Below are 25,907 nucleotides of genomic sequence, written 5' to 3' on the forward strand. Positions count from 1 at the left end.
CCTGGCAAATCCCCTGCCCCCCCCCCACTGCCTGTAAGGACGGTGACTGCCCTTTGAGGAACTGACGCACCTGCAGGTCTGGGGGTGGGTGGTGGGGGCTGAACTTATGATGGGACAGCCTTCCAGGGATCCAGGTCGCCTTCACCCACCCCCCCGACCCCACCCGCCAAACTAGCCCCGTGGACCAGGCTCTAGGAGCTCTGCTCATTCCCGACACGAGCACAGATGCTTACCCACTTAGTGGAAGGAAAGAGGGGGACTGGAGAGAAGGCTGTGCTCCAAGGCTGGGGGCCCTGGAGCATGGCACAGGGAGGCAGGCCTCAGACACCAAAGTCACTCCCTTTACCTGCTTCACTTTTCCTACAAAATCTGGGCCTCTCTGACTATGTCCTGGTTTCTCACCAGGAAGCCAGGGGGCTTCCTGGAAGGGATGGAATTTAGGGAAGGCTGGTCCAAGAGCACTTAAGAGCCCACTACGGGCAAAGATGGAAACAAAATAGAGGCGGCGGTGAACCTGGACTTCACCTCCGGAAAAATTTAATGACCATTTCTGAAGCCCCCATACCCACACTGGAGGACCTGAGGTCAGCTGTAGTCCACCAAGGTCAAGTCCACATTGACTGACACCTATGGAGGAAGGGACAGAAGAGAGGCTGGGTTAGGATCTGATATGATCATGTGAGGCCTCCACTCAGTTCCCAAGGCCCAAGGCATGCCAAGGAGTGACAGCCTGGATCTAGAGGGAAAGTAGTGACCAGGCTGGAGAAAGGCCTGGGATCTAGTTGTGCCTGAGTTTGGAGCATTAGGCTGGATGGCTGGCGTCTCTCAGCTGGGCTTGGGGGAGGAGGTCAGGAGGGCTGGACTTGGAGAGAGGAAGAATCTGTGGGGGTGAATCTTGATCTATATAATCTAGGATCTGGAGGTCTTCAGGGCCAGAGTTGGAGAGCTGGGTGGAAATGGGTGGGGCCCAGACAGGTGGAGCTGGGCTCTGTACCTTGGATCCATTGGGGGAGCAGGATTCTGGCAAAGCCTGGGTTTAGAGGCTGGTGGGCTTAAGTAGAGATGTGGCTGTGGTCTGTGAGCCAGGGCTCTCCTGGAGTGGGCCCAAAGGGTTCAGAGTAGAACCCTGGAGTGGGCAGGCCTAGTTTGCTTCTGGCTTTGTCTGCCAGAGTAAATTGGGCCTTGAGTTTGAGGAACGTGACCTGGGTGCACGGGAGGGCGTGAATTTTCCAGGAGCGCACTGGTGGGCTGCGGTTGTTCAGCGAGTCAGGAGGTGAAGGGGGTACTGCGTGGGTAGCTGGGCCTCACTCACCTAGCTAACTGGACTTGGGGTCTATTTGCAGGGGGTCCAGGCTGGGCTCCTGGCCAAGCAGGCACAGCGCGAATTGCATGCAGCTGCTGGGTAGGGTGCTAAGGAGGCGAGTCCACACCACTGAGTCTATGCAGCTCAACACGCAGGAGCGCAGCAGCGGGCGCTGCCCAGTTTAGATACAACACCTTGGCAGGAGCACAGAAATATTTGCGGCCGGTGGCCACCCGGATTCTTGCCTGCAAGGATTGCAGGACAGGTGTGGATCATGGCTGGGCTTAGGTGCTATGACCCCAGCCACGTGACCCTGCGCCCTCTCCCAGTTCCCAGAGGTCGTGAGCCCCATACCCTGGTGCCCAAGTGCCTATCTTCAGAGACCTGCACCTTCATTTGGAGAATACAGTTGTCCTTCCCTTATGGCCCGCCCACTGGTGCAGCGGGGCTTGGATGGGCAGCCTTCTTCACAGAGTAGGGCCTGTTTCAGCTGGAGATGCTTACCCTCGAAGTGGATACTCTCTCCGTGGCTGCAGTACATGCCTACGTGGGCCCCTGCACCAGTGTCCAGTGGGGGACATCAGCCTGAACAGGAAGAGGTCTCCAGGCTCAGGGTCGCCACCCTCCAACTCCATAGCCTCGAAGTGCTGCTTCAGGAAAGCTTCAGGGAGGAAAGATTTAGCGGTGCTGACTGTGGAGCTGTGGAGAAAAGGGACCAGACATTTGCACAGGCCAGATCCAAGTAAGTGCCCGGAAGCACCGGGAGACCTGGTTTGTGGCTAGGCCCAAGGTGAATGTCTTTATTCCCCCACATCTGCCTCCCTGTGCTGAGAGGAACTCCAGAGGACTGGACATCATGGACAAATCCTGCCCTGAGCCACCCCTGGAAGCCCTTGTTTCCAACAATTGAGACCTCCTCCTCCTCATCCAAGATTTCCTCTCACCTCAAATTCTAGCTGCTCCATTCTCTTCACCTCCCCTTCCTGTAGGATCCCCTTCCCCATCTCCATACTGCCCGTGGACTATGTGTCACTGTGAAGTGTGTGTCACCGTGGACTGTGTCAGCTGGAAACTGGGTTGAGTAAAAGATCTGGAGAAACAGAGAAACCGGAATGAGATCTGGACCCAGGACTGGCACCTCCTCCCAAGTGTGAGTGGAGAAAGACCCCTCCAACAAATGCCTATTGAGCAGCTGCTCATTTGATCCTGAATACAAACCATTTGATGGGCACAGTGGGCCCATTTTTGGGACAAGGAAACTGAGGCTCACAGAGCTTGCCGGAGTACACACGGCTTACTGTGTGCCTGCACCACTGGCTTGTGCCCTTTGTACTAAACATTAGTCACCTCTCCTACTGCCTCTTCCTCTACAAGGGAAGTGGGAAATGCGTTTAGTTCAGGTTTCTCCTGTCTTTACTGGGAACAGAGAGCTTCTGGGACTTGGGAAGATGGCCTCACTCTGGGCTGTACCTGACCTTTGGTCTCAGAGAGCCTGGGAAAGGGGGTAACAGTAGGGCCTGCTGGGCATGAGTTCTCCTGGGCTGGCAGAGGAGCGGAGAAGGACGTGACCCATCACCCCCAGATCTCTGGGTATCTTTGTTGGAAGGAAGTGGGTTGGCTCCAGCCGATTTGACTTGGGTCAGAAGGACCCATATAGAAATGAGGAGTGGGGCTGCCCAAGCCAATGCTGGAGAGCGCCAACCACTGTGTCTCTCCCACCCCTGACGTTCCCTTTCCCTCTGGCCCCAGTCCATGGTATCCTCCACGCACTACTGGGCGAGACTTTTTCCCAGACTCAGGTGACCAACTCACCCGCTTGCCTGGGACCTTCCAGGTTTTAAAATTGAAAGACCCACATTCTGGGAGCCCAGAAAAACCTGGACGTTGGGTCATCCTAGGCTCAGGCTCCCCCCCTCCCATCTCCCTTGACATCAGGAGACCACAGGGAGGACCCAGTCCTGTGCAGTCCTTTGGTCTTTAGTCACTCTCTCCTACAATCCACTAGGTAGGGGGAGCACGTTGGTTCCAGCTTCCCTCTTCCCCCGTACCTACTGGGCCAAGCAGCAGTCCCCGATCTCCTGGCCTGTTGGGGCAGCAGACACCCTACCTGGGGAGATGACGAGCTGAGGACTTCTGCTCTAGTTACCTGGGATGTGAAGCTCATCTAGGGAGGAAATAAAGCCCAGCGGTCACCACCTGGTTGCTGAGGAGTGAGGGTCCAGGCTCCTGCCCCGCCTGCCTCTCCCCTCAGGTCGTGCCCTCTGCGTGTGGGGCTCTCTGTCTGTGTGAGATGCCGATGAGTCTGTTACAACACTGGACACAGGACTGGGGATCTAGTTCCGGCCGTGTCACTTTTCTGTATGGGACACCAAATAAGCCACTTCTTCCCTTTGGGCCTCAACTTCCTCATCTGTGAACAGGGGACAGTAAGCTCAAAAGCCTGGGCGTTGCAGGATCTTTGTGAGGCACTGAGAGCTCTTTGTGAGCTGGACAAGGAGAGACGGGAAGGGTTTATTTGTCTTTGGTGTGCTCCCCAGCGTGCAGAGTTGGGCGTCAGGGGAGGAGGTGGAGAGAAGGCATCTTTCTCAGCTCAGAGAACAATAGGCCCTCAGAGGCTGGCTGCCTCCCTGTGACCCCTGCCCCAGACTCTCAGGAAATCACCCAGCTGGAAAGGTCCCCAGCAGGGTGGGGTGATGAGGCACTCTGCCCCTCATCAGTTGGGCCCCTGGACTTCGAGCAGGGTCTAGGTGAGAAGATGCCTCTTCAGATAAGGAATCTGGGTTCACATGTAGTACTCCATCCATAATGACATTTATTGCCAGAAACTGTGCTACACCCCAATGTAACCCTAACAACGTCATGAAAAAGACTGTTATTGTCTTTCCCATTTTACAGATGGGAAAACTGAGGCTAGGAGAGGTTGCCAAGGTTACAAACTCGTAAGTGGAGGAACCAGAATTCTAGTCCAGTCTGGCTCCAGTGCCCATGACCTTAACCACTGTACAGCACTGCCTCTCCTGCGCGCGCCCCGTCCTAAGACCCCAGCACCTGGAGGTACTGACCCCCTGTACCCTTCTGACCCAGAGAAACAGCCACCCCTGCCCCTTGAATTTCATTGAGTCAAGCCAGGAAAAGGAGCAATGCCCTGGCGCTGTGAGCAAGAGCCCAGAGATCACACTGTCTGACAATGCTGCCCACCCTATCACGGCTTGCTCCTGGGGGCCCAGGCGTGCTCCTCTCGCCCTGAGCTTTCCAGAACACAGAGTGGTGAGGTGGCCCTGACACTGGGTGTGGGGCTGGCAGGCAGTTTCTCTGGGGCCCAGGGCCCTGTCCTTCCCCCAAAGGCCCCTGCAGGACCTCAGCCCAGTGGGGTCTCGTCCCTGAGCTCAGGCCTTGTGGGGCTATCATGGCAGCCCTTGGTTCTGTGGCTGTGGTCTGACCTGAATTCCCAGCCACTCCCGTTCCCCTTCAGTCTAGTCCTGGACAAAGGGTTCCTCTGTGAGCGGCAAGGTTTTCGGGTCAGTACTCCCAGCCGTCCACGTTCAGCCAGTACAAGGGTCAGGGCTCCCTGCTGGGGCAAGGCAGGCCCCCTGCACACCCAGCTCTGGTCCTTGCTTCCTTTACAAAGCCTTTGGTCAACCCCTCTCTTCCCACAGTGATCCTACCTGAATCCCAGGCCCTGCCCAAGCAGCTCACCTTGCAGTGGCCATGCTCCGCCCCCTGCTAGGTGCTCTCCTTCTGTGGCCAGAGCTGGGAGGACAAGCGGTGCACCCCTGAGGCAGACATAGCAGCCAAGCAGGAAGCCCTGGGCCCCGTTCTGAGCATTAACGGCTAGGCCAGTCTGATGGCAGCACTTCCCGCTCCTGGCAGCTTTGGGGGCAGGTGACAGACAGAGACTGTGAGGTCTGGGGTCTGGGGTGGGTAACTGGTGCCCTCACCCACCCTCTCTTCCCTCCTCCTGGTGTTCAGTCCCTACCCCACACCTGCTGGTGCCAGCCCTGCCGCTTGTGCCTGCTCTCTGAACCGGCTCTTCTCCCCTCACGGGCCTCCCCAGGGTACCCAAATACCCCGTCCACCATATAATACCATATTATATAATACAGTTTCACAATTGAGTTCTCTATTCAGCTTTAAAAGATCAGATGTTTGTAAAGTTAAATTATTTCAGACCACAGAAAAATATGAAATACTCCCTAACTTAAGGGATCTAGTATACTTTTAAATACCAACATCTGATTAACATAGTACCCCCCTCCAAAACCCTACATACCAATCTCACTCATAAGAGATATAAACATTCTAAATAGAATATCAATAAATGGCACCCAAGAAATGTATCAAAATAACATACTTTGACCAAATGATTTTGAGATGCTATTAGTATTTTAATAGGCACCATATCAAAACTTTTTATTAATCTGTGATAAAATGCTATCCATAAAACACTGTATTTTCCCATCCTGGAACATGAAATCTACACTTACTTGAGTTTTTAATGTCTTTTAATAATATTTCATATTTCCCATAAGTGTTGTACATCTTTTGTTTAGGTTAATCATATTTTTTTCTATTTTATTACTGGGATACAAAAAACATTTAATTTTTTATGTTAATTTATTTAGCCACCTTTCAGAACCATCTAATTAGTTCTAATTGTCATTTCATTCTCTTGCATTTTCTAGAAAACCTCATCATCTGAAAATATTTTCACTTCCTTTCCTAATATTTTTGTCTTTTTGTTTTATTGCATTGGCTAGAAAACCTAGCATTATGTTGAATATTAGCAGTGAAAATGAGTATTCCATTTTTTCCTGACTTCAGTGGAAATGTTTCTAACGTTTTATCATTAAGTATGGAGTTTACTAGAGATTTTTGCTAAGTGCCTTTTATCAAGTTGCTATTTATCTATTCCCATTTTGTGAAAAGCATTTTCTTTTAAATCAAAGTAGATACTGATTTTTTTCAGAAAACATTTTATCAGTTGAGATGATCATATAGTTTTAAACCTCTAAACCATTATTAATACAGTGATTTATACCAACAGGTTTTCTAATGTTAAATCATTGCTGGGATCAATGCTCTCTTATTTCAGATGGCATGCAGGATTAAATTTGAATATTTTATTTTTAAGCCTTGTATCTATGTGAGTTTGGTGTCTAGTTTTTTCTTCTGCTATTTTTTTGGTCAGATTTTGGTATTAAAGGGATGCGAATGTTATAAAACTAATTGTACAACTCTCCCCCGCCATTCCATGCTACAGTGCAATTTCCATGATAGAAAAATTGACAAGTGAAAATTGTGCAGCTTGATGGCAACATCCTAGGAATAGGGGACAGCATGAGCAGAGACACCAGGATGAAAAAGCGCAGGACACGGTCAGAAAATGGGATTTAAGATGTCTTAACCTGAAATAAGTAACACAAAATAGGTTTGGCTCAAGCTGCTAATGAACCTTGAAAGCACAACTCCACTGCCCAAACACTGATTTAGTCCTCATTTTATATAGACTCCAAGCTTTCCAGCCTGTCCTCAAGCTCTTTCCTGCTTTAAACTATTTCATATTTCAACCCACGCTTCCTTGTGTGTAATATTTGTTTGCCTAGAATGCTACGACGGCACATTCAAATCCTACCCACTTTCAAGGGAATAGCCCAAATGTCCATGAAAACTTCTCGGGTTCAGTTGAACTCCTTGAATTCACTTGTCCGACAGCTGTCTGTCAGCTGCTGGCTTGACAGCTGTACTACTGGGTTGGCCAGTGTCACCCCCGAAATGCGTGTCCTTCTTGGAACCTCAGTGTGTGACTTTATCTGGAGATAGGGGTCCTTGCAGATGTAATCAGTTAAGACCCACTCATACTAGGCAAGAGTGGGGCCCTTTATCCAAGAGGACTGGTGTCCTTTTTAAGAGAAGAGACACAGAGATGGAGACGCGCATGGGGAACGCCAAGAGAACAGAGTTAAAAGAGGCTGGCGCGGGTCGGCTGAGTGGCGCGTTGGTTAAGAGCTGGCTTGGGATGCCAGAGGGCCCGGTTCGGATCCCACAAATGAGGGCCAGTGACACTGCCCTCCACAGCTAAGATGCTGAACAACAGCTCAACCTGGAGCTGGGCTGCCATGAGTCACCGGCGACAGCACGGAGGCTGCAGCCCCTGTGGCAGTGGGTTGCCATGGGCTACCGTGTGTAGCCAGCAGCCAGCAGCTACCGTGTGTAGCCAGCAGCCAGTGTGAGCGGCCGTCCAGAAGCCGGCGACTGATCTGCCTCGCCCGGGAAGAGCGCAATGATGGTGCCAACTTGGGCCAGTGACGCAATGTCCTCCACAACTAGACTGAAGAACAAAAGGACAGCAACTTGTCTGTTCCCATCCCCCCAATTCCCCAGCGCTGTTCCCATCCCTAACTCCCCAATAAAAATCTTAAAAAAAAAAGGCTGGTGTGAAGCAGCTGCGGGCCAAAGAACGCCAGAACACTAGGAAAGGGCGAGGAAGGGGTTTACTCCAGTTTCAGAAGAAGCATGGTCCTGCTGACAACTTCATGTCGGGTTTCTAGCCTCCAGACCTGCGGGGCAATCAATACCTGTTGTTTCAGCCACCCAATTTGTGGTACTTCCTCATGGCAGCCTTAGGAAACTAAATGACGATTACAAACTGCCAAAATCTCTCCCTAGCCCCACAGGGCCTTGTCCACGCTCGAGGGGAGAGCTGTGTCCCTCCCCTTTGGCAAACGAACGCGTGAGCTTCCGGCGGTGGGCAAGCACCACCCGGCGCTTCCCAGCTCCTGCTGACAGGACGGACAGCCTAGCAGGAACGGGTGGCCATTATCGCGGCAAGACGCGGCGTCACGAAGGTAAACAAAAGACCGGAGGAAACTAAATACAGCAAGTGGCAGGGGCGGCCAAGCAAGAAACAAGGGCATCTGTCTGGGGGAACGCCTGCGGGGAAGGAGGGAGTGTCTGAGGGGATGGGCGTCTCCCAGGCCCCGCTGAGGGGCTCCCGGCCCTCTCCCCACTCTCCGCACCCAACAACAGTGACCTCCAGTCCCGCTGTCCCTGGTCCCTCGGTTCGAACCCCACGAGGCCACTGGCTCCCCTCAGACGCAGCGCCACTCGCCTCATCGTTTCTGAACTTGCGCGCGGCGCCTCGACGCGTTCCCTACGTCACTGTTGCGCCGAGGCGGGACTTCCCCCTCACGTCCCGGAAACCGGAAGGGGCTCCGTTCCGCCGGAAAGAGGCGAGACATGGGACTGAGATCGGTTCCTGCGTGGCTGCGTCTGTCGTGTAGAGGGAGGACTACCTCTGGCCACCGGCGAGGCGGGTGACAGCAGCGCCCTAGGAGGAAAGCAGGCTGGCGTGTCGGGCTTCAGGGGTGCGGCGGAGAACCGGAGCAGCGGGTGAGGGTCGGTGTCTCTGTCGGGGCGGAGGAGGGTGGTGGTCAGCGCCTCCAGCGACCTCGGGCTCATCCTAACTCCTTGTGCTCAGCTTTCTTGACCTTGTCTGCAAAACGAACTTGGATGCTCACGGAGCGGCGATGGGGATAAGTGTGGAAGGGAGAAATACGCACTCAGATTACGGTTTAAGAAAAAAAAAATTCAGTGAGTTTCACCCAGGCGATACCCTGTTGTCGCGTAATATAACAACGTGAGGGCCTGGACGTATCCAGGCATTCTGAATTGGCGTGCGCTGCTTGAGGCAGCAGCACCTGTTACATTAATTTGGAAACACACACACACACACACACACACACACCCAGTTGGTAGGTTTTTAAGCTTCCTGAATCTGCCAGCCAAGTCACTTGGTGTCTGAGGCAGAACAGAGCCACCGAAGTCATCCCCCTGCGTTCAGTTTAAACTGAAGCATCGTGAGAGGAGACAGGCTGGAAGTTACCAAGCTGGTTGGTTACCGAGCCGGGACTAGAAACGTTATTTCTTCATTTCCAGCTCTGAACTCTTTCCTTCACCTGGTTCTGGCTTGGCTCTCTGGCTTGATCAACAATTTGTCTTTTGTGGGGAGTGATGAATAGTGACGAGGATGGGGAATACATCAAAGGCAAAGTCAGTATGTGTCAGGGTTAGAATGTGGCCTTTATCTACATTTTAGATACTCTGTAGACGGGGATGAGTCATGTCACTTCTGTTTTTTTCCTGTTCAGCAATGTATATGGAGTAACACAATGTGAAGATGGAACTTTTATTACCTGTTCCACAGCTTTACACACAAAGGTCTGGGGTTCATAGATATGTGTTCACCCTGGAGGACTTAATAGCTAGCTGTCATCTGAGCTCAATGAATATTTGCTGTAATACCCTGTGGAGATATTTACCCACAACATCTGAATGAGAAACCAGCTATAAAGAACTTCTAAGATCCCCACAAGTCCAGGTGAGATGCTGTACAATGCACTGTAGACAGATCTCAGCTGCCTTCTTAAGGAATGTCGCATTTGGTACGTGTGCTGTTTAAATGTATTGTGTATTATCGCCATCATCTTTATTAAGTGGAAATGCCCTGTAGGGTAGTGAGCAAGCCTTAGAGGTCCACAAAGCAACCTATTCATTAGCAAATACTGAAAAACTGTTAGCATCATATAGGGGAAATCACACTACTGAGGAACTCATCCAACTAGATTTTTATTGTAAGGAAGCCATGAATATAGAAATGATTTTACAACTTTTTGGTCTGAGGACCCCCATAAAAATCATTGAGGATTCCAAAGAGCTTTTATTATGTGGGATATATATTAGGTTGTCGGAAAAGCCATGACATATTTTTCTATGTTTTTCGTTGCAAAAATGCGTCGTGACTTTTCCGACAACCCAATATGTATATCAGTTTTTTTTAGTGTTAGAAATAAAAACAAATGTTTTTAAACACGAATATATAAGCACAAACTCCATTAGTTGTCAGAGTGGTGAATGTCCTCACATGTTATGTAGCCTCTGGTTAAACTGTGGTGTACACTCGTGAAATAAGTGAAAAGGGCAAATAGTGTCTTATTATGAAAATAGTTTTGACCTGACCGACCCTCTGAAAGGATCTCAGGGACCCCCACAAGGACCACACTTTAAAAACAACTGCTCTCTGTAGATGTTTTCAAAGAAATTTTAGAAGATATAGACAGATGTTGCAAAGATTGTGACATGAGAAGTATTACCTTAAAAATGCAACAATAAGCACAATCTCGTATTTCTAGGACCTGTATCATTCCAGGCACAAGGAACACAAATGGATATCCCTCAGGTGTACTGGAATAGAAAAGAGGTTGACAATCATTCTACTGTTTTTAACCTCCTCCCCCTCACAAATTTGAAAGCTGTTTTGCTTTCTAATGAAGTGGCTTTACTTTTTCATTTGGAAGACAATTTGATGTCTCTTTTGTCTTTTCAGGTATATGAGCTCTTTGAAAGCAGAACCCTTTTGTTTTGTGTTCTGCTCATTCAGAAACTATGAAGGCACAATTCCTACCTGTGATTTGCTTATGGTCAAGTGAAGTAGACGCAGGTCGATGGCTGCCATGTGTGCACTTAAGTATTCTAAAAGAGGTGAGTGTGTAGCATTTAACTCAGCCTGGGAGAGGGAGGAATTAGGTGGTGCTTCTAAGAAGTGACTTTTGAGCTATACAGGCATTAGGTGGACAAGGAAGGGGAAGTCCATTCCAGATGCCTAGGGATCTGTGGCTGGTTTCTAAACTGGAAATTGTACATAAGACAGTGTCAGGTATCTTATACCTTTCTCCAGAGCTTTATCCTTAATTTTGGATAATACTTCTCTTGTTTTCCTTCTCTCCCTGCCCCTCTCCACCTTAACTGGATGGGATATGAAAGGAAGTCAGAGGGTAAGAATCTGAGTGGCAGAGTAGTAGGATGGACTTACTAAGAAGTACTGTATACACTCAGTAAATCTGTCTCTAAAAACTAAGTTCCTAGGTTGGCCGAGTGGTGCGTTGGTTGAGTTGGCTTGGGACGCCAGCTCTGAGCAGCAGGGCCCCGGTTCATATCCCACATGAGGGCCAGTGATGCTGCGTCCTTTACAACTAAGATGATGAACAACAGCTCGACCTGGAGCTGGGCTGCTGTGAGTCGCTGGCAACGGCATAGGTTACAGTGGGGCTGGCCGGCAGCTGGTGTGCGCTTCGTGAGCCGCCATGAGTGGTCATCCAATGGCCAGTGAGCGACGGCCTCACCCAGGAAGAGCACAATGATAATACCAACATGGGCCAGTGAAGTGACATCCTCCACAACTAGACTGAAGAACAAAAGGACAGCAACTTGTCTGTTCCCGTCTTCCAATTCCCCAATATAATCTTTTAAAAAACCAAAAAAAACCCAAAAAACAAAAACCTAAGTTCCTGCTTTGTTAAAGTGAACAGCAAGGAAACCTCTATTTTGTTGGGTGGGTGCTTTCCCAGTGAATAGATTATATTCTTGTCTCCAATCCAGTCTATTTGAATTGAACAGCATCTCCTTTCAAACAGGAGACCTACACATAAGCTTAGGAATGGGCATGGGGTCAGCAAGATTAGAATCCAAGTTCATACTACAAAGAAAAGATGCTGACCGGCTGGGATCTTCTTTCCCAAACTCTGATCTTGAATTTAGATCTGTTAATCATTGATTGCAGTGAAGCAAGCACATGTAAGAGTCAAATCTCTTAAAGTCTGAACATAATATATAATAAGTTATTCCCTTAGTACCTTACCATGCTAGGACAGTGCTTTAAAAGCTAAACTCGGTCATGTTCTGGAGACTAGAAAATTGAGTCCTTGAAGTCAAGCTGACTCGGCTTGTAGCCTCCTAAATGAAAAGGTAGATAGAACAGGTCTTGTTTGAAAAACAAATTCAAGACCTACTTATCTACCAACAGCAACTATACACTTTCCATTGTCTTACTATAAAAGATAACACTAGTACATTTACAGATTAGGAAGGGTGGAGAAAGAATGTGAACCCATGAGAATCTTCCTGTAGTCACAGATAGGAAGGTGATTAGAAGTGGGAGAAGCTGTTTAGGAGAGGAGGAACTTTCCTGGGGTACAGTCTTCAGAGGGTCCAGGGAGTTTTCTGGTAGCTACATCTCCCCGCTGTAGGAAACCCCTGTAGTCTCATTTACAGAATGCCACATCATGGTGAATTGTGCTGAGAGCAGCTGCCAGTGTGTGAGCCATGTAAAATCAGGATTTTAACACATTTTGGAGGATGAGAAGTATTAAGAAAAAGGCCTCACAGCCTATGCAGTTGCTCTGCTTACGTGATGACCAAGCAGATGCTTCAGAAATATCTTATTGGATGGTACAAGTGATTGCATATCATTGTTTGAACTAGCAGGAAGCCAATTATTAAACATACACTTTCCCAAATAAAAGGCAGTTTAATTTTACCAAAAACTGTCATTTTATGTCCCAAGTCTAATCAATTTTACAATCCCATCTAATCAAAGTGCCTTAAATCCTGAGTATTCTGAATCACTAAACCCATGTTAGTTTACACCGACATTGTGGGCTTACATCTTTCCCCTTTGTTGGCGGAACCCAAAGCTCATGCCAATAAGTGCTCAAGAGTTATAAGAGATGTAGGTAAAGCTGAGAAAAGAACAGAACTTGATGTATTTTAACTGTCCAGTGTCAGAGACTGTGGCTACAATGGTCTGACTTTAAAAAGCGTTTTTTGTTTTGTTTTTTAACAGATTTATCAGCAGGTTGCGGGTGGACATGGCCTTGAGGTAAATTCTGCCCCTTGTTGAAGTTTAGTTTCAGCAGATTATTTATGGTATTTTAAGGAACTGGAAAAAGTTTTGTTTGGTTCTGTTCTACACTTATTTTTTCTTCTCGTAGGAGATGAGAAACAGTTTAAACAAAAGTTCTTTATGCTGAATAATTGTGATGCTTGAAGTTAATCATCTGCCTTGCTTAAATTAAGTGGATTTTAAATGTCTAAGCTACTTCTAGATGGTTTTCTGTTGGTCAAATAAAATTTTACCCAAACCTTCTAGGTGTCAAGTTTTTATCCATGTTCATATTACATGTGAAGTACTCCATAAACCCTATTATATTAGAACCCTGAATTCAAACCTGCCTTATCTGTGATACCCTACTTCTTACTCTGTAGTTTCTTTGCAGTGGCTGAGAACAGTTTTGAACATACACACAGGTATATTCTAGTTGTTTATAACTTGAAGCATCTCTGTGCTTACATCGGCGGTACCTTCCTTGTTTCAGAGTAGGGATACAGCTTGGCAGGGCAGGCATGTATCTGGGTGTGTGTGTGTGTAATGAGCTGTACTCGTAAGATTGTCAAGGTGAGTTGTCAATTCAGGAATCTGAGCTGCCATTTATACCAAGAGACAGTTTTGAGACAGGAGATGGGAGGTGTTCATTTTATCAGATTTTTGAGTGTGCTGGAAAACATGCAGTTTTAAAGTGAAAGGTTTCTCAGCTAACACAAAACCTTAAGATGAGGGGTGTGTCTGTTAAGAGAGGCATCCATGGGGCATGATACTAAGTTGTCTCTGAGGATTGCTTCACAAATGAAGTAATTTATTCTGCATCTTGACTCATAAGCTTGAAAATGCCGTGTGTGCAGAGCTTCAGGTGGCAACTAGAAACTTGAACTGGGGAACCAGGAATGCAGCCAACGGAGCTGGGCAACGAGGTCCCAGAATGGCCTGAGAGCGGTGAGGCAGGATGCCCAAAAGCCACTGGCTAGAGAGCACCTCTCCCACCAGGCTCAGCTGTGCACTTGGTGGCTGATGGCTTCTTTTAAGAAATTACTGTGTATTTGCTACATGCCAGACACTGCTCTGCACCCTCATGTTTGTCATTAAATCTCCCCATCCCATGAGATAACATATTCTTTTTCTCTCTGTTTCAAGGGAAACAGAAGCTCTGGAAGATAAAGTGACTTTTCTAGGGTTATAAGGCAAAGTAGCAGTCAAACCTAGGTTTTGATTTCAAATCTGGTTCTTTACAGGACATTCCTAGAATCAGTTACAACTAATGTTTTCTATTCCCCACTCCCCCAACCTACCCTCCCCCCACCCTCCCAGTACATACAGTGAAAGTACCACATTTATGTGTAGGCTTCTCTGGGACACGAAGTGTGTGGTATCAGAAGTGTTCCACTTGCCCCAATCCTGCCATCAAGCCACAGACGCCCTCCTTTGCACAGCCTGCCCTCCAAGTTCTCTGGCCATAGATCCTCTGCTCTAGTTTTGGAAGAGCCCTGCCGTGCATCCCAAGGAGAGCAGAGGCCGGAGAAAGAAGAGACTGATTCAACACGTACTCAGTGTGCACCTTTATGTGGCAGGTAGCCTTTGGGGGTGGAGTGATGAACGAGACAGACACTGTCCCTGCCTTCATGGAATTAGGCACAGAGGTCATTTCAAAATGAGAGTGGGGGTAAGTACTGTGCAGGAGGAACAGGGTGCTATAAAGAGTACACTGTGCTGCTGCCTACTGGGAAACCAGGGCAGGAGAAGGGCACGTGGCTTCCCTTGTTTTCTGGGACAGTCTCCCGCCTTCTCACGTCTGTTCCTGGCTGACGAATGAAACATCACGTGGGTGCGGGGCTGCTGCAGCCACTGACACGTATCTCCTCTCGCCTTCCTCCCCCTCCATCCCCCCAGCTCTGGAGGCCTTGGAGACTCAGTTACTTGGCATATATACAAACGGACTAATACAACTGGACAACATGAAAGACCTTCGAGATCATTTAGTCTGAACCCTCACTTTACAGCCGGGCCTGGTAATAACAGCGTCACACAGGTACTAGAACCCAGGTCAGGTGAAGCGAGTGCCAGCACATCCGTCTGCCAGGTAACACGAGCCCTAAGTGGTGCTGGGGGCCTGAATCCCGAGGTCAGCAGCTGAGGCGTGAGTGGGTAACAGAGGAGTAGGTACAGAAGACAGATGGGGAGCCGGCTCAGGATGGTCTAGTAGAAAGTGACGTGCTTTGGCATTGAAATGCCATTGTGTATCTTTAGACACCCAGGCTTCTCCAAAGAAAAACAGGGATGCACAAATTGGGGAAGCTGACAAGTAAATGTGTATAGATGCTGAGAAATGTCCACGTTGAAAAATGACAATTTTGAGTTTTCATAGTCTAACAGAATGCCAATCTTCCTTGGGGAAACCGTTATTCTTATATCTGGAGTCATCTTGTTGTGTAGAAATTCATACTTATGCCTGAAAAATGTTGATATAACAAATCTTCAGAAATCCTGTAGATGGGCTATTTACAGAACATTCTATATTAATTTTATTCAAATACTCCTATGATTGTTATTAAATGCCTACCAAAGTAACAGGCTGTTTCTAAAACTATATATCTCTCTTCTAAAATTTGTCCTAAGAAACTTACACTTTTAAACTTTGTTCAACCTCTTAAACTAAGAAAGTTACATATAATATAAACTCATTGCATCAACATTTGTATAGAAATAGCACGTTTTAAAATTCTGGACTTCAAATGAGTAAATCCTTTGTAATAGATTTGAAACAGGGAGCCTCATGGTCTTTCCTGTGATACAATGCGCCTTTTGGTACAATCTGTACAAGTGCCCTAAGCACCCAATTTTGAGCCTTGCAAACTGAGCAGGGCATCCCGGGCCTGTAACCATTCAGGGTCCTATAGCTCCAGCACCCTTTCATCACACTGTGTCTGTGTGCTTTGGAAAATGGCTGAAACCGAAACCAGCCACAGCGATTTCCTGACCTGCTACCACACGTCTGAAGAGCTCTGTGTCGGCGTGTTGGTCCACACGACAGGGTCGGACACTTAGAATACAATCTAAGTGTGTCAGAGCCAGCTGACCTGTCTCCATCCCAGCTCACCCATCTTCCCCTTGGCTTCTTAACTAAGCAGTCACTAGGAGCTAAATGAGCCTTTCCTTAACCACTACTAGTTTAGGACTATGAACTAAGAAGTACAAATCAGCTAGGATACCTTACCCTCATCGTCCACTGTGTCTCATACTCGCACATCTTTCCAAGATGAGGCTGAAAGAAACTTGTGCTCTAGTGCCCGGCTTTTTGCCCTTCCTGTTTCATTCTATCTCATGTCCCCACCTCTCTTCTGTCTACAACCCTCTCACCCCTCCCACTACACAGACTCCCTTTATGCTCCCCCAGTGTTGCTCTGCCCCTTGTTCTTACCTTTCTAGGAGGGGAGACTGATTTCTAGGGCACAGTATTTCTTGCATTCCCCAAACTGGGTCTTAGGTTCAGTGGGGTCCACTATAGTCCGAATGTCTTACAGGGGAAAGCTAGTCTTCCCACTTGCAGCTGCGCATGATGAATAATGTTTAACCAGCCACGATGGAGGCTCATGGGCACAGCACCGGATGGGACGTTAGCAGGACTTACAAGCCAATGAGGGTCAGAGGCAGCCCAGGACGGGTGTTGGGAAAGCGGTGTGGTGAATTTCCTGGGCAATTTTTGAGATGAAGGGAGGTTGCAACCATGGCCTTCTAAGTCTGAAAATGTCTTTTGGCCTGGGCCTCCCGGGATTTTCCCTGCTTTGTGGACCTACGCTGTGTGTAGAGGACAGTGGTGAGCAGAAGCGGAGCAGAGTCAGCCATACCCATGAAGCCTCTGCCTGAGTTTACTAAAAAAGAAGAAATCAGGGCTTCCGACCAAACAATGCATTTCATAACTGACGCTGAGCACAGAGGAAAGACCATTGGCTTAGCTGTCTCTGGAGCCAGAATGCCTGGGTTTGAATCCAACTTTGATCCGTGTTGGGTGATTACCTAACTGCTGTGAGGCATAGCTTATTTTGAAAAGGGGACAATACACTTGTGAGAAGTTAACGAGACAGTACGTGTAAGAGTTTAGAACGGTCTCCATGAATGTCAGCTGTTTTCATCTGAAAGAAAAGTCCCTGAAGCTGTTCTTTTCCTTTTCACCTGGGCCTCAGGGAAGGGGGCTGGAAATGAGTCCTGAAATACCTTAGAAATTTTCTAACACATATGGTAGCCTTAGATTTTGCTAGTGAAAACACCTCCCTCTCTTCTTTGAAAAGCGGATTTTGGTCTTGGGTATCCAGACTGTACTTTACCTTGGTGACGCCCATGTGTGCCTCATGCACCAGGACAGGCTGTTTGTCCCCAGGTCCTCCTGTTTAGGGACATCTTCGAAGGACACACCCACTGTGTAGTCCAAGCGCTCGTCGACTTCCACCTCCCAGTAATGGCGCCCACGGACTGGAATAAGAGTCCCCATAACAGCGACACACCTGGTTTGAGAAAGTAGAAACACATGTGACTTGGGGTAACCGAAGCCTGGCTGTGCAGGTGCGTGATGCCAACTTGGGGGGGGGTTAGTAGCTGGTCTCTGCAGGGCGGTGGGTGCTGTGAGCGCCTCACTTGTGAAGCACACACCCTCCTCTCTCCAAGCTCACCTGACACTGAAGATAGAAAGTTGCTGCACTGCCTGCCGGTACTGGAAGAGGAGGAGACAAACCAGCAGAACAGGGTCTGTGCGCTTTTGAAAAGGATTGGGCTTCTTAGTAACAAAAATAAAGATTTGGTTCACTTGTTTATATAAAAAAAGGAAAGGGGTTGAAATCTCACAGAACTCAGCACCCAAGGAAGCAGAGTCTTTCATTCTGTACAGCTCCTTTCTGTCTGTCACACGGGTGCTGCCCACTTCATGAATTGTTGAATCAAGCCAGTAAGAGCTCAGCTGAATTTTGTTTTTTAACCCAGGTAAGAACTCTACTGTTTCTTCCTCCTCTACATGCCCCCAACCCTGGGCTGAACAGGTAGTGGTGGGGAAGGATGAAGTTCTTTTCCACTGTGGTAGGTGCTTTGCACGTATAGTAGGTGCTTAACACACGCAGCACAAGGCCGCAGGCAGCCAGTGTCAGGAAAAGCCAGCTGCGGGGACAGTCTAGGACCCTGGCAGGAGGCTACACAGTTTTCCATCAGAGGCTCTTCCGGCCCCCATGGGTGAGTCCCCTTTCTCCCTGAGAACATCCTCCTGGCTCTGGAATCAACCCAAGACTTCTTTTTGTCCTGACTACCAGGAAGCTGAGAGCCATGTTTAATGTTTAATCATGGAAATGAAATTAGGCCTTGAAGTTAACCTATCTGTGTCCTTCATTTTCTTCCATGCCTTGAGTTTTCTATTTCAGTGGTGTGTATTTGCCCCTTATTTTAAATCTTCCTTCAGTCTTTGGAAAGAAGTAAGGTATAAATAAGTCATTTCAACATTAACCAAGTACAAGGCTGGAAATAGCCCCAGATCTAGATGGAGCCATCTTTGATGGACTGCCCCCCTCAGGTCCTGCACCAGCACAATCACCATTTTCCCCAACAACTTCCCATGGGCTCACTCCATCGCCAGTTCTTCATCAGGACTTTTTTTTTTTCTTTAAGATTTTATTGGGTAATTGGGGGAGGGGAACAGACAAGTTGCTGTTGTTTTGTTCTTTAGTCTAGTGGAGGACGTCGCTTCACTGGCCCAAGCTGGCACTAACACTGCGTTCTTCCCGGGCGAGGCAGATCAGTCGCTGGCCTCTGGACGGCGGCTCATGGAGGCTGCTGGCTACATGGTAGGCCATGGCAACCCACTGCAGCAGGGACTGCAGCATACGCCGTTGCCAGCGACTCAGGGCAGCCCAACTCCAGGCTGAGCTATTGTTCAGCATCTTAGCTGTAGAGGGCAGTGTCACTGGCCCTCATATGTGGGATCCGAACCTGGGCCCTCTGGAGTCCCAAGCCAGCTCTTAACCAATGCGCCACTCGGCCGGCCCTTCATCAGGAGTTTTTAAATAAAGTTTCCCATGTGAGAAAAAGTGCATCGGGCCAGTAAGCACTGGGAGACTAGGGTCCTTGTTTCTTTGTCCCACAGCCTGACACTGATCCTCACGCCATGGCTTCCTGGTCTGACTCCTCCAGCTCAGGCAGCCCGGGGCTGGACCTCAGAGGCCACATGTCTCTTCTGCTGGCACCAGCCTCTCCTAAACCAGGCCCCTATCCCCTCAACTCATTTCTGGGTCTTCCTTCCTCCTTCAAGCCTCATCTGTCCTAACCCAATTTTACCCAAACAACAATTATGTATTAGGGAGGTTCACAGAATGTTCTATAGAGTGGTGGGTACACTATCTACCTGGAAAAGCGGGTGCTTCTGGGGGGCGGCTCCCTTGCGGAGGTTTTCCTCTCACTTCGTACAGCTGTCAGCCCATCTTCAGAAATGGTCAGCCAGGGATGGCAGGTGTGCTGGTTCAGGCGGAAGTAGCTGCCTGCAGGGGAGCAAACCCAGAGATCCATGGCCAGTCACTCCTCTGCTTACTCAGCATCGCTGCCACGCGGGCACAGCGAGCACTGCACGTCGCCGCCTTAGCTGCCTGCGTAACGCGCGTCAGCCTGGACCTCGCCTAGTAATAACGCTTGTTACCAGGGATGGCACTGAACACATATGCATGGGGCAGTGACTGTGTGCCTAGTACGGAGCTAAGCACATGACATCTTTTTCCTCGTTCAATGCTCATAATTACTCTTAGAAATGGGTGTTATTTCCATTTGTAGATATGAAAACTGAGGCAAGGGTGGGTAAAAAATGAGCTGGCAGATGCCAGAACTCCAATTTGAACCCCAAGCTGTCTGATTATAGAGGCTGTCAATGCCTGCACGTGGACAGGCATTTCTAACCTACAGGGAAATAGGAACTGAGGGACTTCATGATCAATTTGTCAAAGGTTAGCAAAGTTCAACATTCAACTTCCAACTAGGGCAGTGGAGGAGAAGGAAGGAGATTACAGCCATCCCAAAATCATGGTTCAAAGCTCATCAAAAAGTGGTAAGGATAAATGTAATAAAAGATTATTTAGTAAAATTATCCATTGTTTAGGAATATAACAAACCCATTCTCCATTACTGTCTCTTGGCCAAATTCGTTTCTTAAGTTCCCACTCTGTCACTTCTTGTTGTCTCAAGCTCTAGTTCAAACGTCACCATCAAGCTGTTCGCAGTTATTTTCACAATCTGATGCTGCTGGAAATGTCATTTGCCATCTGAGCTGACTGGTGAGAAGCAGCCGATTCCCACCTTGCAGCTGACACACGTGTGGCCTGCACTGACTGCTCTCTCATCCCAAACAAGGACCACTTTGAATATATGCTTTTTGCTGATTCTAGTTCATCTGAGTTTTTCACAAATACAGTCTTAAAAATTATTTGAACAAAATAATTCAGAGACAGCTGTATAATCAAGAGTTGGCTGTACATTTCGCTCTAGTCTTTCACTGCAGTAACTAGACTTTGACATTTCAAAACACCAAGTCAGTACAGGAAATGAGAAGTGCCAGCCAACCAGAGGAGGCCCCTGGCACAATGTGAAAGAAAAAATGCTGAGTCCTGATCCCAGCGCTAACACCCCAACCTTAGGTGGCCACTTAGCTTGTTTTCCCATCTGTATGGGAGGAATGTAAGTAGGAGCTAATCACAGGCCTCTCCTCCTGGCATTGGAAACGAGGACAAAATGACACAGTGTCTCTCAGTGAAAGATCCCAGTCAAGGGGACGTTGTCTCCCGAGCCCTGGGCCCAGGCTCCCTGCTTCCGCTTCTCATCTGCAGGCCACCCAGTCAGCAACTGGACTTGCTCGGGGAGGGTAAGAAGAGCCAGCTGGCTTCAGCGCAGCTCAGAGCCCAGGGCCAGAGCAGTGCTGGGACAGCAGGAGGTGTACAGAATGTCTCTAGTGATGTCTCTGCTGACTCAAGGCTTGGACATGAGATGTGACAATTCTATGACATGATATGGCAAATGAGAAGGGGGAGGAGCTGGACGTGGGGATGTGGGCACCCACTAGGGCGAGACGGGGACTGGGAGGAGGTGGGCAGCCAGATGTCAGTTGGGCCCGTGGGTGGGGAGATGCCTGGGCTGATAGTGGCAACAGAGGAGCCACGGCCAATGGCTCTTCCTGGAACTTCATAAAGACACTGCTCCAGGGCTGGTGTTCAGTCTCTGTGAGATGTGAGGTGTCACCCAGGTCCACTGAGACAAGTCCACCTGAGGGGTGTGGAGAAAACCCCTGAGGAGTTCTGATGCCTGCTCAGGCAGCCTCCCCCTCTGTAAAATGGGGCTACCCCTGCACCCCTTCCCGGCCCGACTTGCCACGTGTTCCCATCTATAAACATTTACGTCTTTTCCAATGAAATCACAGCAGCACTGGGTGTGTCACAGTGGCCACGTGGGACCCTGAGAGTGAAGCTTGGGGCACAGACCTGTGGTGTGGACTGTGGCGGGCTCGCTCCTGGCGCTGGGGCCCCCCACGTTGAGGGCACGCACGTAGATTGTGTAGGTCTGCTGGGGCTGCAGCTGCACGAGGGCCTCGCAGGTGGGGATGCCCACCACAGACCTGGGGGGAAGCAGTTACGGTCACTGTGAGCCCACGCACCAGGCCTCCCTTCAAACCAGGGTCATCCGTGTTTCCTCCACTGTGCACAGCCGTAGACTCACAGTTGAGGACCTGCAGGCCCTCAAGGTCACCAAGCTCCCATCTGCCTGTGAAGCCCTCCAGCTCTCCACCAGCGAGCGGTGAATGTGAGCCCCCAGCCAGCCTTCTGCCATGGACACAATGTTCTCTGTACACTCAACTCCAATCTCTTGTTTCTGCCTCAGCCATTCCCCCTCTGCCTTTTCAATTCCAGCAAAGTGGATCTATTAAATAGTTCCTCCCGCATATCAAGCTCACTGCTGCCTGGGGGCGTCCCCGCAGCCCCTATGCTCAGGCCACAGTCCTCCCCAAGTGTTCAGGTCTCAGTTTAAACACATACTTTATCCAGGGCAGGTTTCCACCTCCACCACCATTCTGTTTCATTACATTCCTTTCTCCTTCATAGCACTGTGTGGTTTATGCCTTTGTTTTCTTGTGTTTTATCTGTTTTCCCCACTCGACTGTCAGTTCCTTGAGGGCAGGGGATTTGTCTGTCTCATTCACCAGAGCCCAGGCACACCACCTGGCACCACCTGGGCCCTCAATACTTGTTGAGTGAATGAATGAATGATAAACTGCAGTTGGGCTAAAAAGCAAACTTGAGGTTTAACCATTTATTCATATTCACTCATCGTTCACCTTCAGTAACAACATTCCTGTTACTTCTCACGAAAACTAAGCAACCTGAAATGCACGTGCCTGTGTGTCACAAATTCTGACCTCCCCTCCAACCCCATACATTTCCTGAGCTGTGTCACCGTGTCATGGGTGAGGCCTCTCGTGCCCAGCAAATGCCCCCTGGGACTCACTCAGTTACGCCCGAGGCTTCTGGTGTCTCTGCCTGGATCAGTTCCACCGTGTACGAGTCCACAGGATTCAGGTTCCCAGACTCCCAACAAATCAGCGCGGCTTCCTCACAGCTCCGTATCTCTTTGCTCTTTATAATGGGGGGGGAGGGCGCTGAAAGAAGTGGAAAGGGAGAGATGAACAACAGTTCTGTCCATATCCAGCCGTTCTGTCCAGAGCATGGACAACATCATGACTACCCTCTTCTCACAAGACATTCAGTGCAATAAAAAAGCAAACCAGTGCCACAGACTGAATGTTTGTGTCCCCTGCAAATTCATGTTGAAACCCAGTCCCCAGTGTGATAGCATCTGGAGTCTCTGGGAGGTGACTGGGTCATGAGGGTGGAGGGGATTTGTTATAGAGAAGGACTTCCCCCCTTTCCTCCCTGGGAGGATACAGCAAAAAGTCAGCTGCCTATGGACCAGAAAGCTGCTGGTGCCTTGGACGTCCAGCCTCCAGAGGTGGGAGAAATAAATGTATGCTGCTTATAAGTAGCCCAGTGGGTAGTATTCTGCCACAGCAGCCCAACTGGACCGGGATACGTGGGACTCCCTTTCAGGTGTTCCTGGAGTAGAGGACAGTTACAAGGTTCAAGTGGCCCTGTGACCAAGAGTACTACTTTGTGACATTTTGAGACCAACAGTGAGAAACTGTCCCTGCCATACCAGGCATGTAGATTTGGTCTATTATATGAAAGAAAAGAAATACGCAGCTACTCTGTCCATCCAGATGGAATCCAGGACCCTGCCACATGAGCAAGGCCATGACTCCTGTGTCCCCTTGAATGAAGGTCCTGCTACAGAAAGAAATGGCCCCATTACCTGTCATGTACACCGCACACTCACTGGCGGGGCTGACACCAGCCCTGTTCTGAGCTGTGACCCAAAATTCATACTGGGTATTTGGCACAAGGTTTATCACTAAGCAGTATGTTTCTTTGACAGTCATTGTAAACTCTGGGGAAAAAAATAAAAGACAAGAATTCAACCCTAAAATAGGCCACCTGGTTCCAAAGTCACTGTGCTGAATCCCTCTGCTGCAGCTTACAAAGCTGGCCATGAATTCCTCCCATCCCTGTAATGTACGCCCTCTGCCATGTGACTTTGCAGAAAGAGGCTGGGTTTAGCCATGTGACTTGCTCAGCTCATAACAAACATGATGCAAGCAGAGGCTTGGGAAGTGCGCACAGGGGCTTGTCCTCTGGCGCTGGGAACAGCGTCAGCCTCCTGGAGGATGATACCATGTGGACAGAGGCCCCATCACGGCTGGGGCCCCAGATACATGAGCAAGGCCATGCTTGACCATCCAGTCCTGCCCAAGCTGGCCCAGAGTAGATCTGTCTACCCAACTCACAGAGTTATAAGAAATAGTAAATGTCTGTAATTTTAAGCCAAAGTGGTGTATCAGTGTGTGTAGGGGTGTTGTTATGCGGCAAAAGCCAACTGCTACACCTGCAAACCTACCCAGACTCCTAAAAGGCAGGGATAACTCATTAATCCGCTCTCTGATAACCAGTTCCTTTATAACAAAGTGGTCCATTTAAAATATCTTAGATTGCCATGGCACAGCTCCAACGCAACAGCTTCTCCTGTGTGTCTGCACAGGGTGCCAACAGGGTTGATTCATGGCATAAACTGTGATTAATAAGATCTGACTTCGTCCCCAACTTCCCTTTTCACCTCCACGCCCTTTTTAGTTTTACTCTGACGGCTCTTGCCCTCCCTCATCATTGCTTACTCTTCCTTTTCTCAACCATTTCCCTCCCTTCCCGGTCCCTGGGCAGAAAAACCATCCTCACCTTCAGCACACAGAACCCTCCACCTGCACGACCTGGTACAATGAGCAGAGCTCTGGGCAGGGAGCCTGCGGGCTTGATTCTCATCCTGGTTCTGCCATAACTCACAGTGTCCCCATGGACAGCTCATTTCTCTCTGGGTCTCAGTTTCTTCATCCATAAAATGGAAATCTCTAAGTCCCTTCCCAGGAAGCTCACTCTGACCCCATGCACACAGGACAGGCTCTGCCAGGCTGGCCCTGATCCCTGGTTCCTTCGGATGCTTGGCTGACCCTCCCCTCTCAGCAGGAAAAGGGCTTATCTATTATGTGGGAGGTGCGGGGGAGCCAGCTACCCCAGCTCTCACCCCAGGCCAGTCAGTTCCATTTCCTTGGGAAGAAGCTGGGCCAAGAGGTGCCCACAGTGGGGGCCACTGCCAGGAGCTGGCTCAGTCTGGAATGTGGGTCAGATCAGCAGCTGCCCTCACCCTTCACAGGGCTCTGCAGACTAACCCTCCAGTTTCTCTCAGCTCAGGGTTGCTCTGAGGCGAGCCAGCCTGCCCTCACATGCCAGGACCCACTAGAGCCCACGAGCCCAGCTGGGCTTCCCCAGCGAGGGGTGACCCCACTTTCCTGCAAACAGTATAGCCAGAGACTCGTCTCAAGGGCAGCACTGATCTGACGGTGCAGATACACTCCAGACACCTCAGCCCGGCCTTGTGGCCCCCACTCAGGCCCCAACTTGCCTTCCTAGCCTGTTCTGCCATGCTCACCTGCCGGCATCCCATCCTCTGGGTAGTTCCCAGGTGGCGACAGCTCCAAAGAGCTGGGCGAGCAGATTCACCCGAATCCCACCTTCCCAGCTGCCAGGCAGGCAAGGCCAGGGCCTCTGAGGGGTCTCAGCCATTCCGGACCATCAGTGTGTTCCTGGCAGAGCCTCACCTGCTTGGTCCTTCCCAGGTGAGCTGTCCCGCACTGGCCGGTAGGACAGTTGATAGCTCTCCACAGTGTCATCGGAGTATAAGCTCCAGCACACTCGGACCGAGGAACCCGTGGCTGAGTTGGGGGCCTGTGGGTTTATCACTGGGGCAGAAGGAACTAGAAAAGAAAAAGGTAGAAAAACAAACAGCAATGAGGAGGCTTTAGTAGAGGCGTGGGGTGGGGGTGGCCCCTTTTACAGGATCACTGATCCCCAGTACATCCATGGGCTTAGGAAATGGGCAAGGCAGCCCAGCGTGGACAAGGATTTGAGGCCGAACCTCCTAATCAGAAGCCGTCAGGCCACAGCCAGTATGTCCATTCCTGCTTTGACCAATCCACGTGAGCTTGGAAAGGAGGGGTTGTTGACAGGTGCTCAGATTGGGGTAAGGTTTGCAAGTCCTGCACTAGGTACGGGTCTGCTGACACTTCCATGCTATCCAAAAGGGCAGGACACTCAGGACCCCAGCACTGCTGCCCTCAGTGAATCTAAGAATGGCCCCCAAGACTTATGACTGAGGATGTTCATCCTGGTATGGTTTATGATGGTGAAAAACCTAGAAACATCCAACATCCAA

The 25,907-nt window shown here is 49.5% G+C and overlaps 1 protein-coding gene and 2 long non-coding RNA genes across 13 annotated transcripts in view; 1 reads left to right on the forward strand and 2 right to left on the reverse strand.

The window, feature by feature from the left end:
• Positions 1-520: 520 nt before the first annotated feature.
• Positions 521-8,418, reverse strand: LOC109381426 (uncharacterized). Of its 10 annotated transcripts, none has more exons than XR_002123728.1 (5): positions 8,334-8,418; positions 3,411-3,467; positions 2,248-2,393; positions 1,808-2,002; positions 521-627 (listed from the first exon to the last, which is right to left on the reverse strand). It is a non-coding gene; the product is annotated as an uncharacterized LOC109381426 (long non-coding RNA). The 10 variants fall into 10 exon arrangements; XR_002123730.1 differs by having other exon boundaries at positions 3,352-3,467; XR_002123732.1 differs by having other exon boundaries at positions 3,356-3,467; positions 8,320-8,396.
• LOC109381425 (uncharacterized) lies at positions 7,869-13,283 on the forward strand. Of its 2 annotated transcripts, XR_002123725.1 has the most exons (5): positions 7,869-8,148; positions 8,396-8,692; positions 9,451-9,680; positions 10,686-10,840; positions 12,981-13,283. It is a non-coding gene; the product is annotated as an uncharacterized LOC109381425 (long non-coding RNA). The 2 variants fall into 2 exon arrangements; XR_002123724.1 differs by lacking the exon at positions 9,451-9,680.
• Positions 13,284-14,572: 1,289 nt separating this feature from the next.
• FSD2 (fibronectin type III and SPRY domain containing 2) overlaps positions 14,573-25,907 on the reverse strand; it is a 27,891-nt gene continuing 16,556 nt past the window's right edge. Inside the window, exons 4-10 of the mRNA XM_019640042.1 lie at positions 25,294-25,449; positions 23,400-23,534; positions 22,539-22,689; positions 21,518-21,651; positions 19,405-19,537; positions 17,351-17,527; positions 14,573-15,477 (exon numbers count right to left, since the gene is read on the reverse strand). Coding sequence (XP_019495587.1) covers positions 15,225-15,477; positions 17,351-17,527; positions 19,405-19,537; positions 21,518-21,651; positions 22,539-22,689; positions 23,400-23,534; positions 25,294-25,449 — 1,139 coding nt within the window. The 3' untranslated portion in view covers positions 14,573-15,224. The remainder of the gene's footprint in view (positions 15,478-17,350; positions 17,528-19,404; positions 19,538-21,517; positions 21,652-22,538; positions 22,690-23,399; positions 23,535-25,293; positions 25,450-25,907) is intronic.

The sequence above is a fragment of the Hipposideros armiger genome, unplaced genomic scaffold, assembly GCF_001890085.2.
Source record: "Hipposideros armiger isolate ML-2016 unplaced genomic scaffold, ASM189008v1 scaffold_48, whole genome shotgun sequence".
Lineage (NCBI taxonomy): Eukaryota > Metazoa > Chordata > Mammalia > Chiroptera > Hipposideridae > Hipposideros > Hipposideros armiger.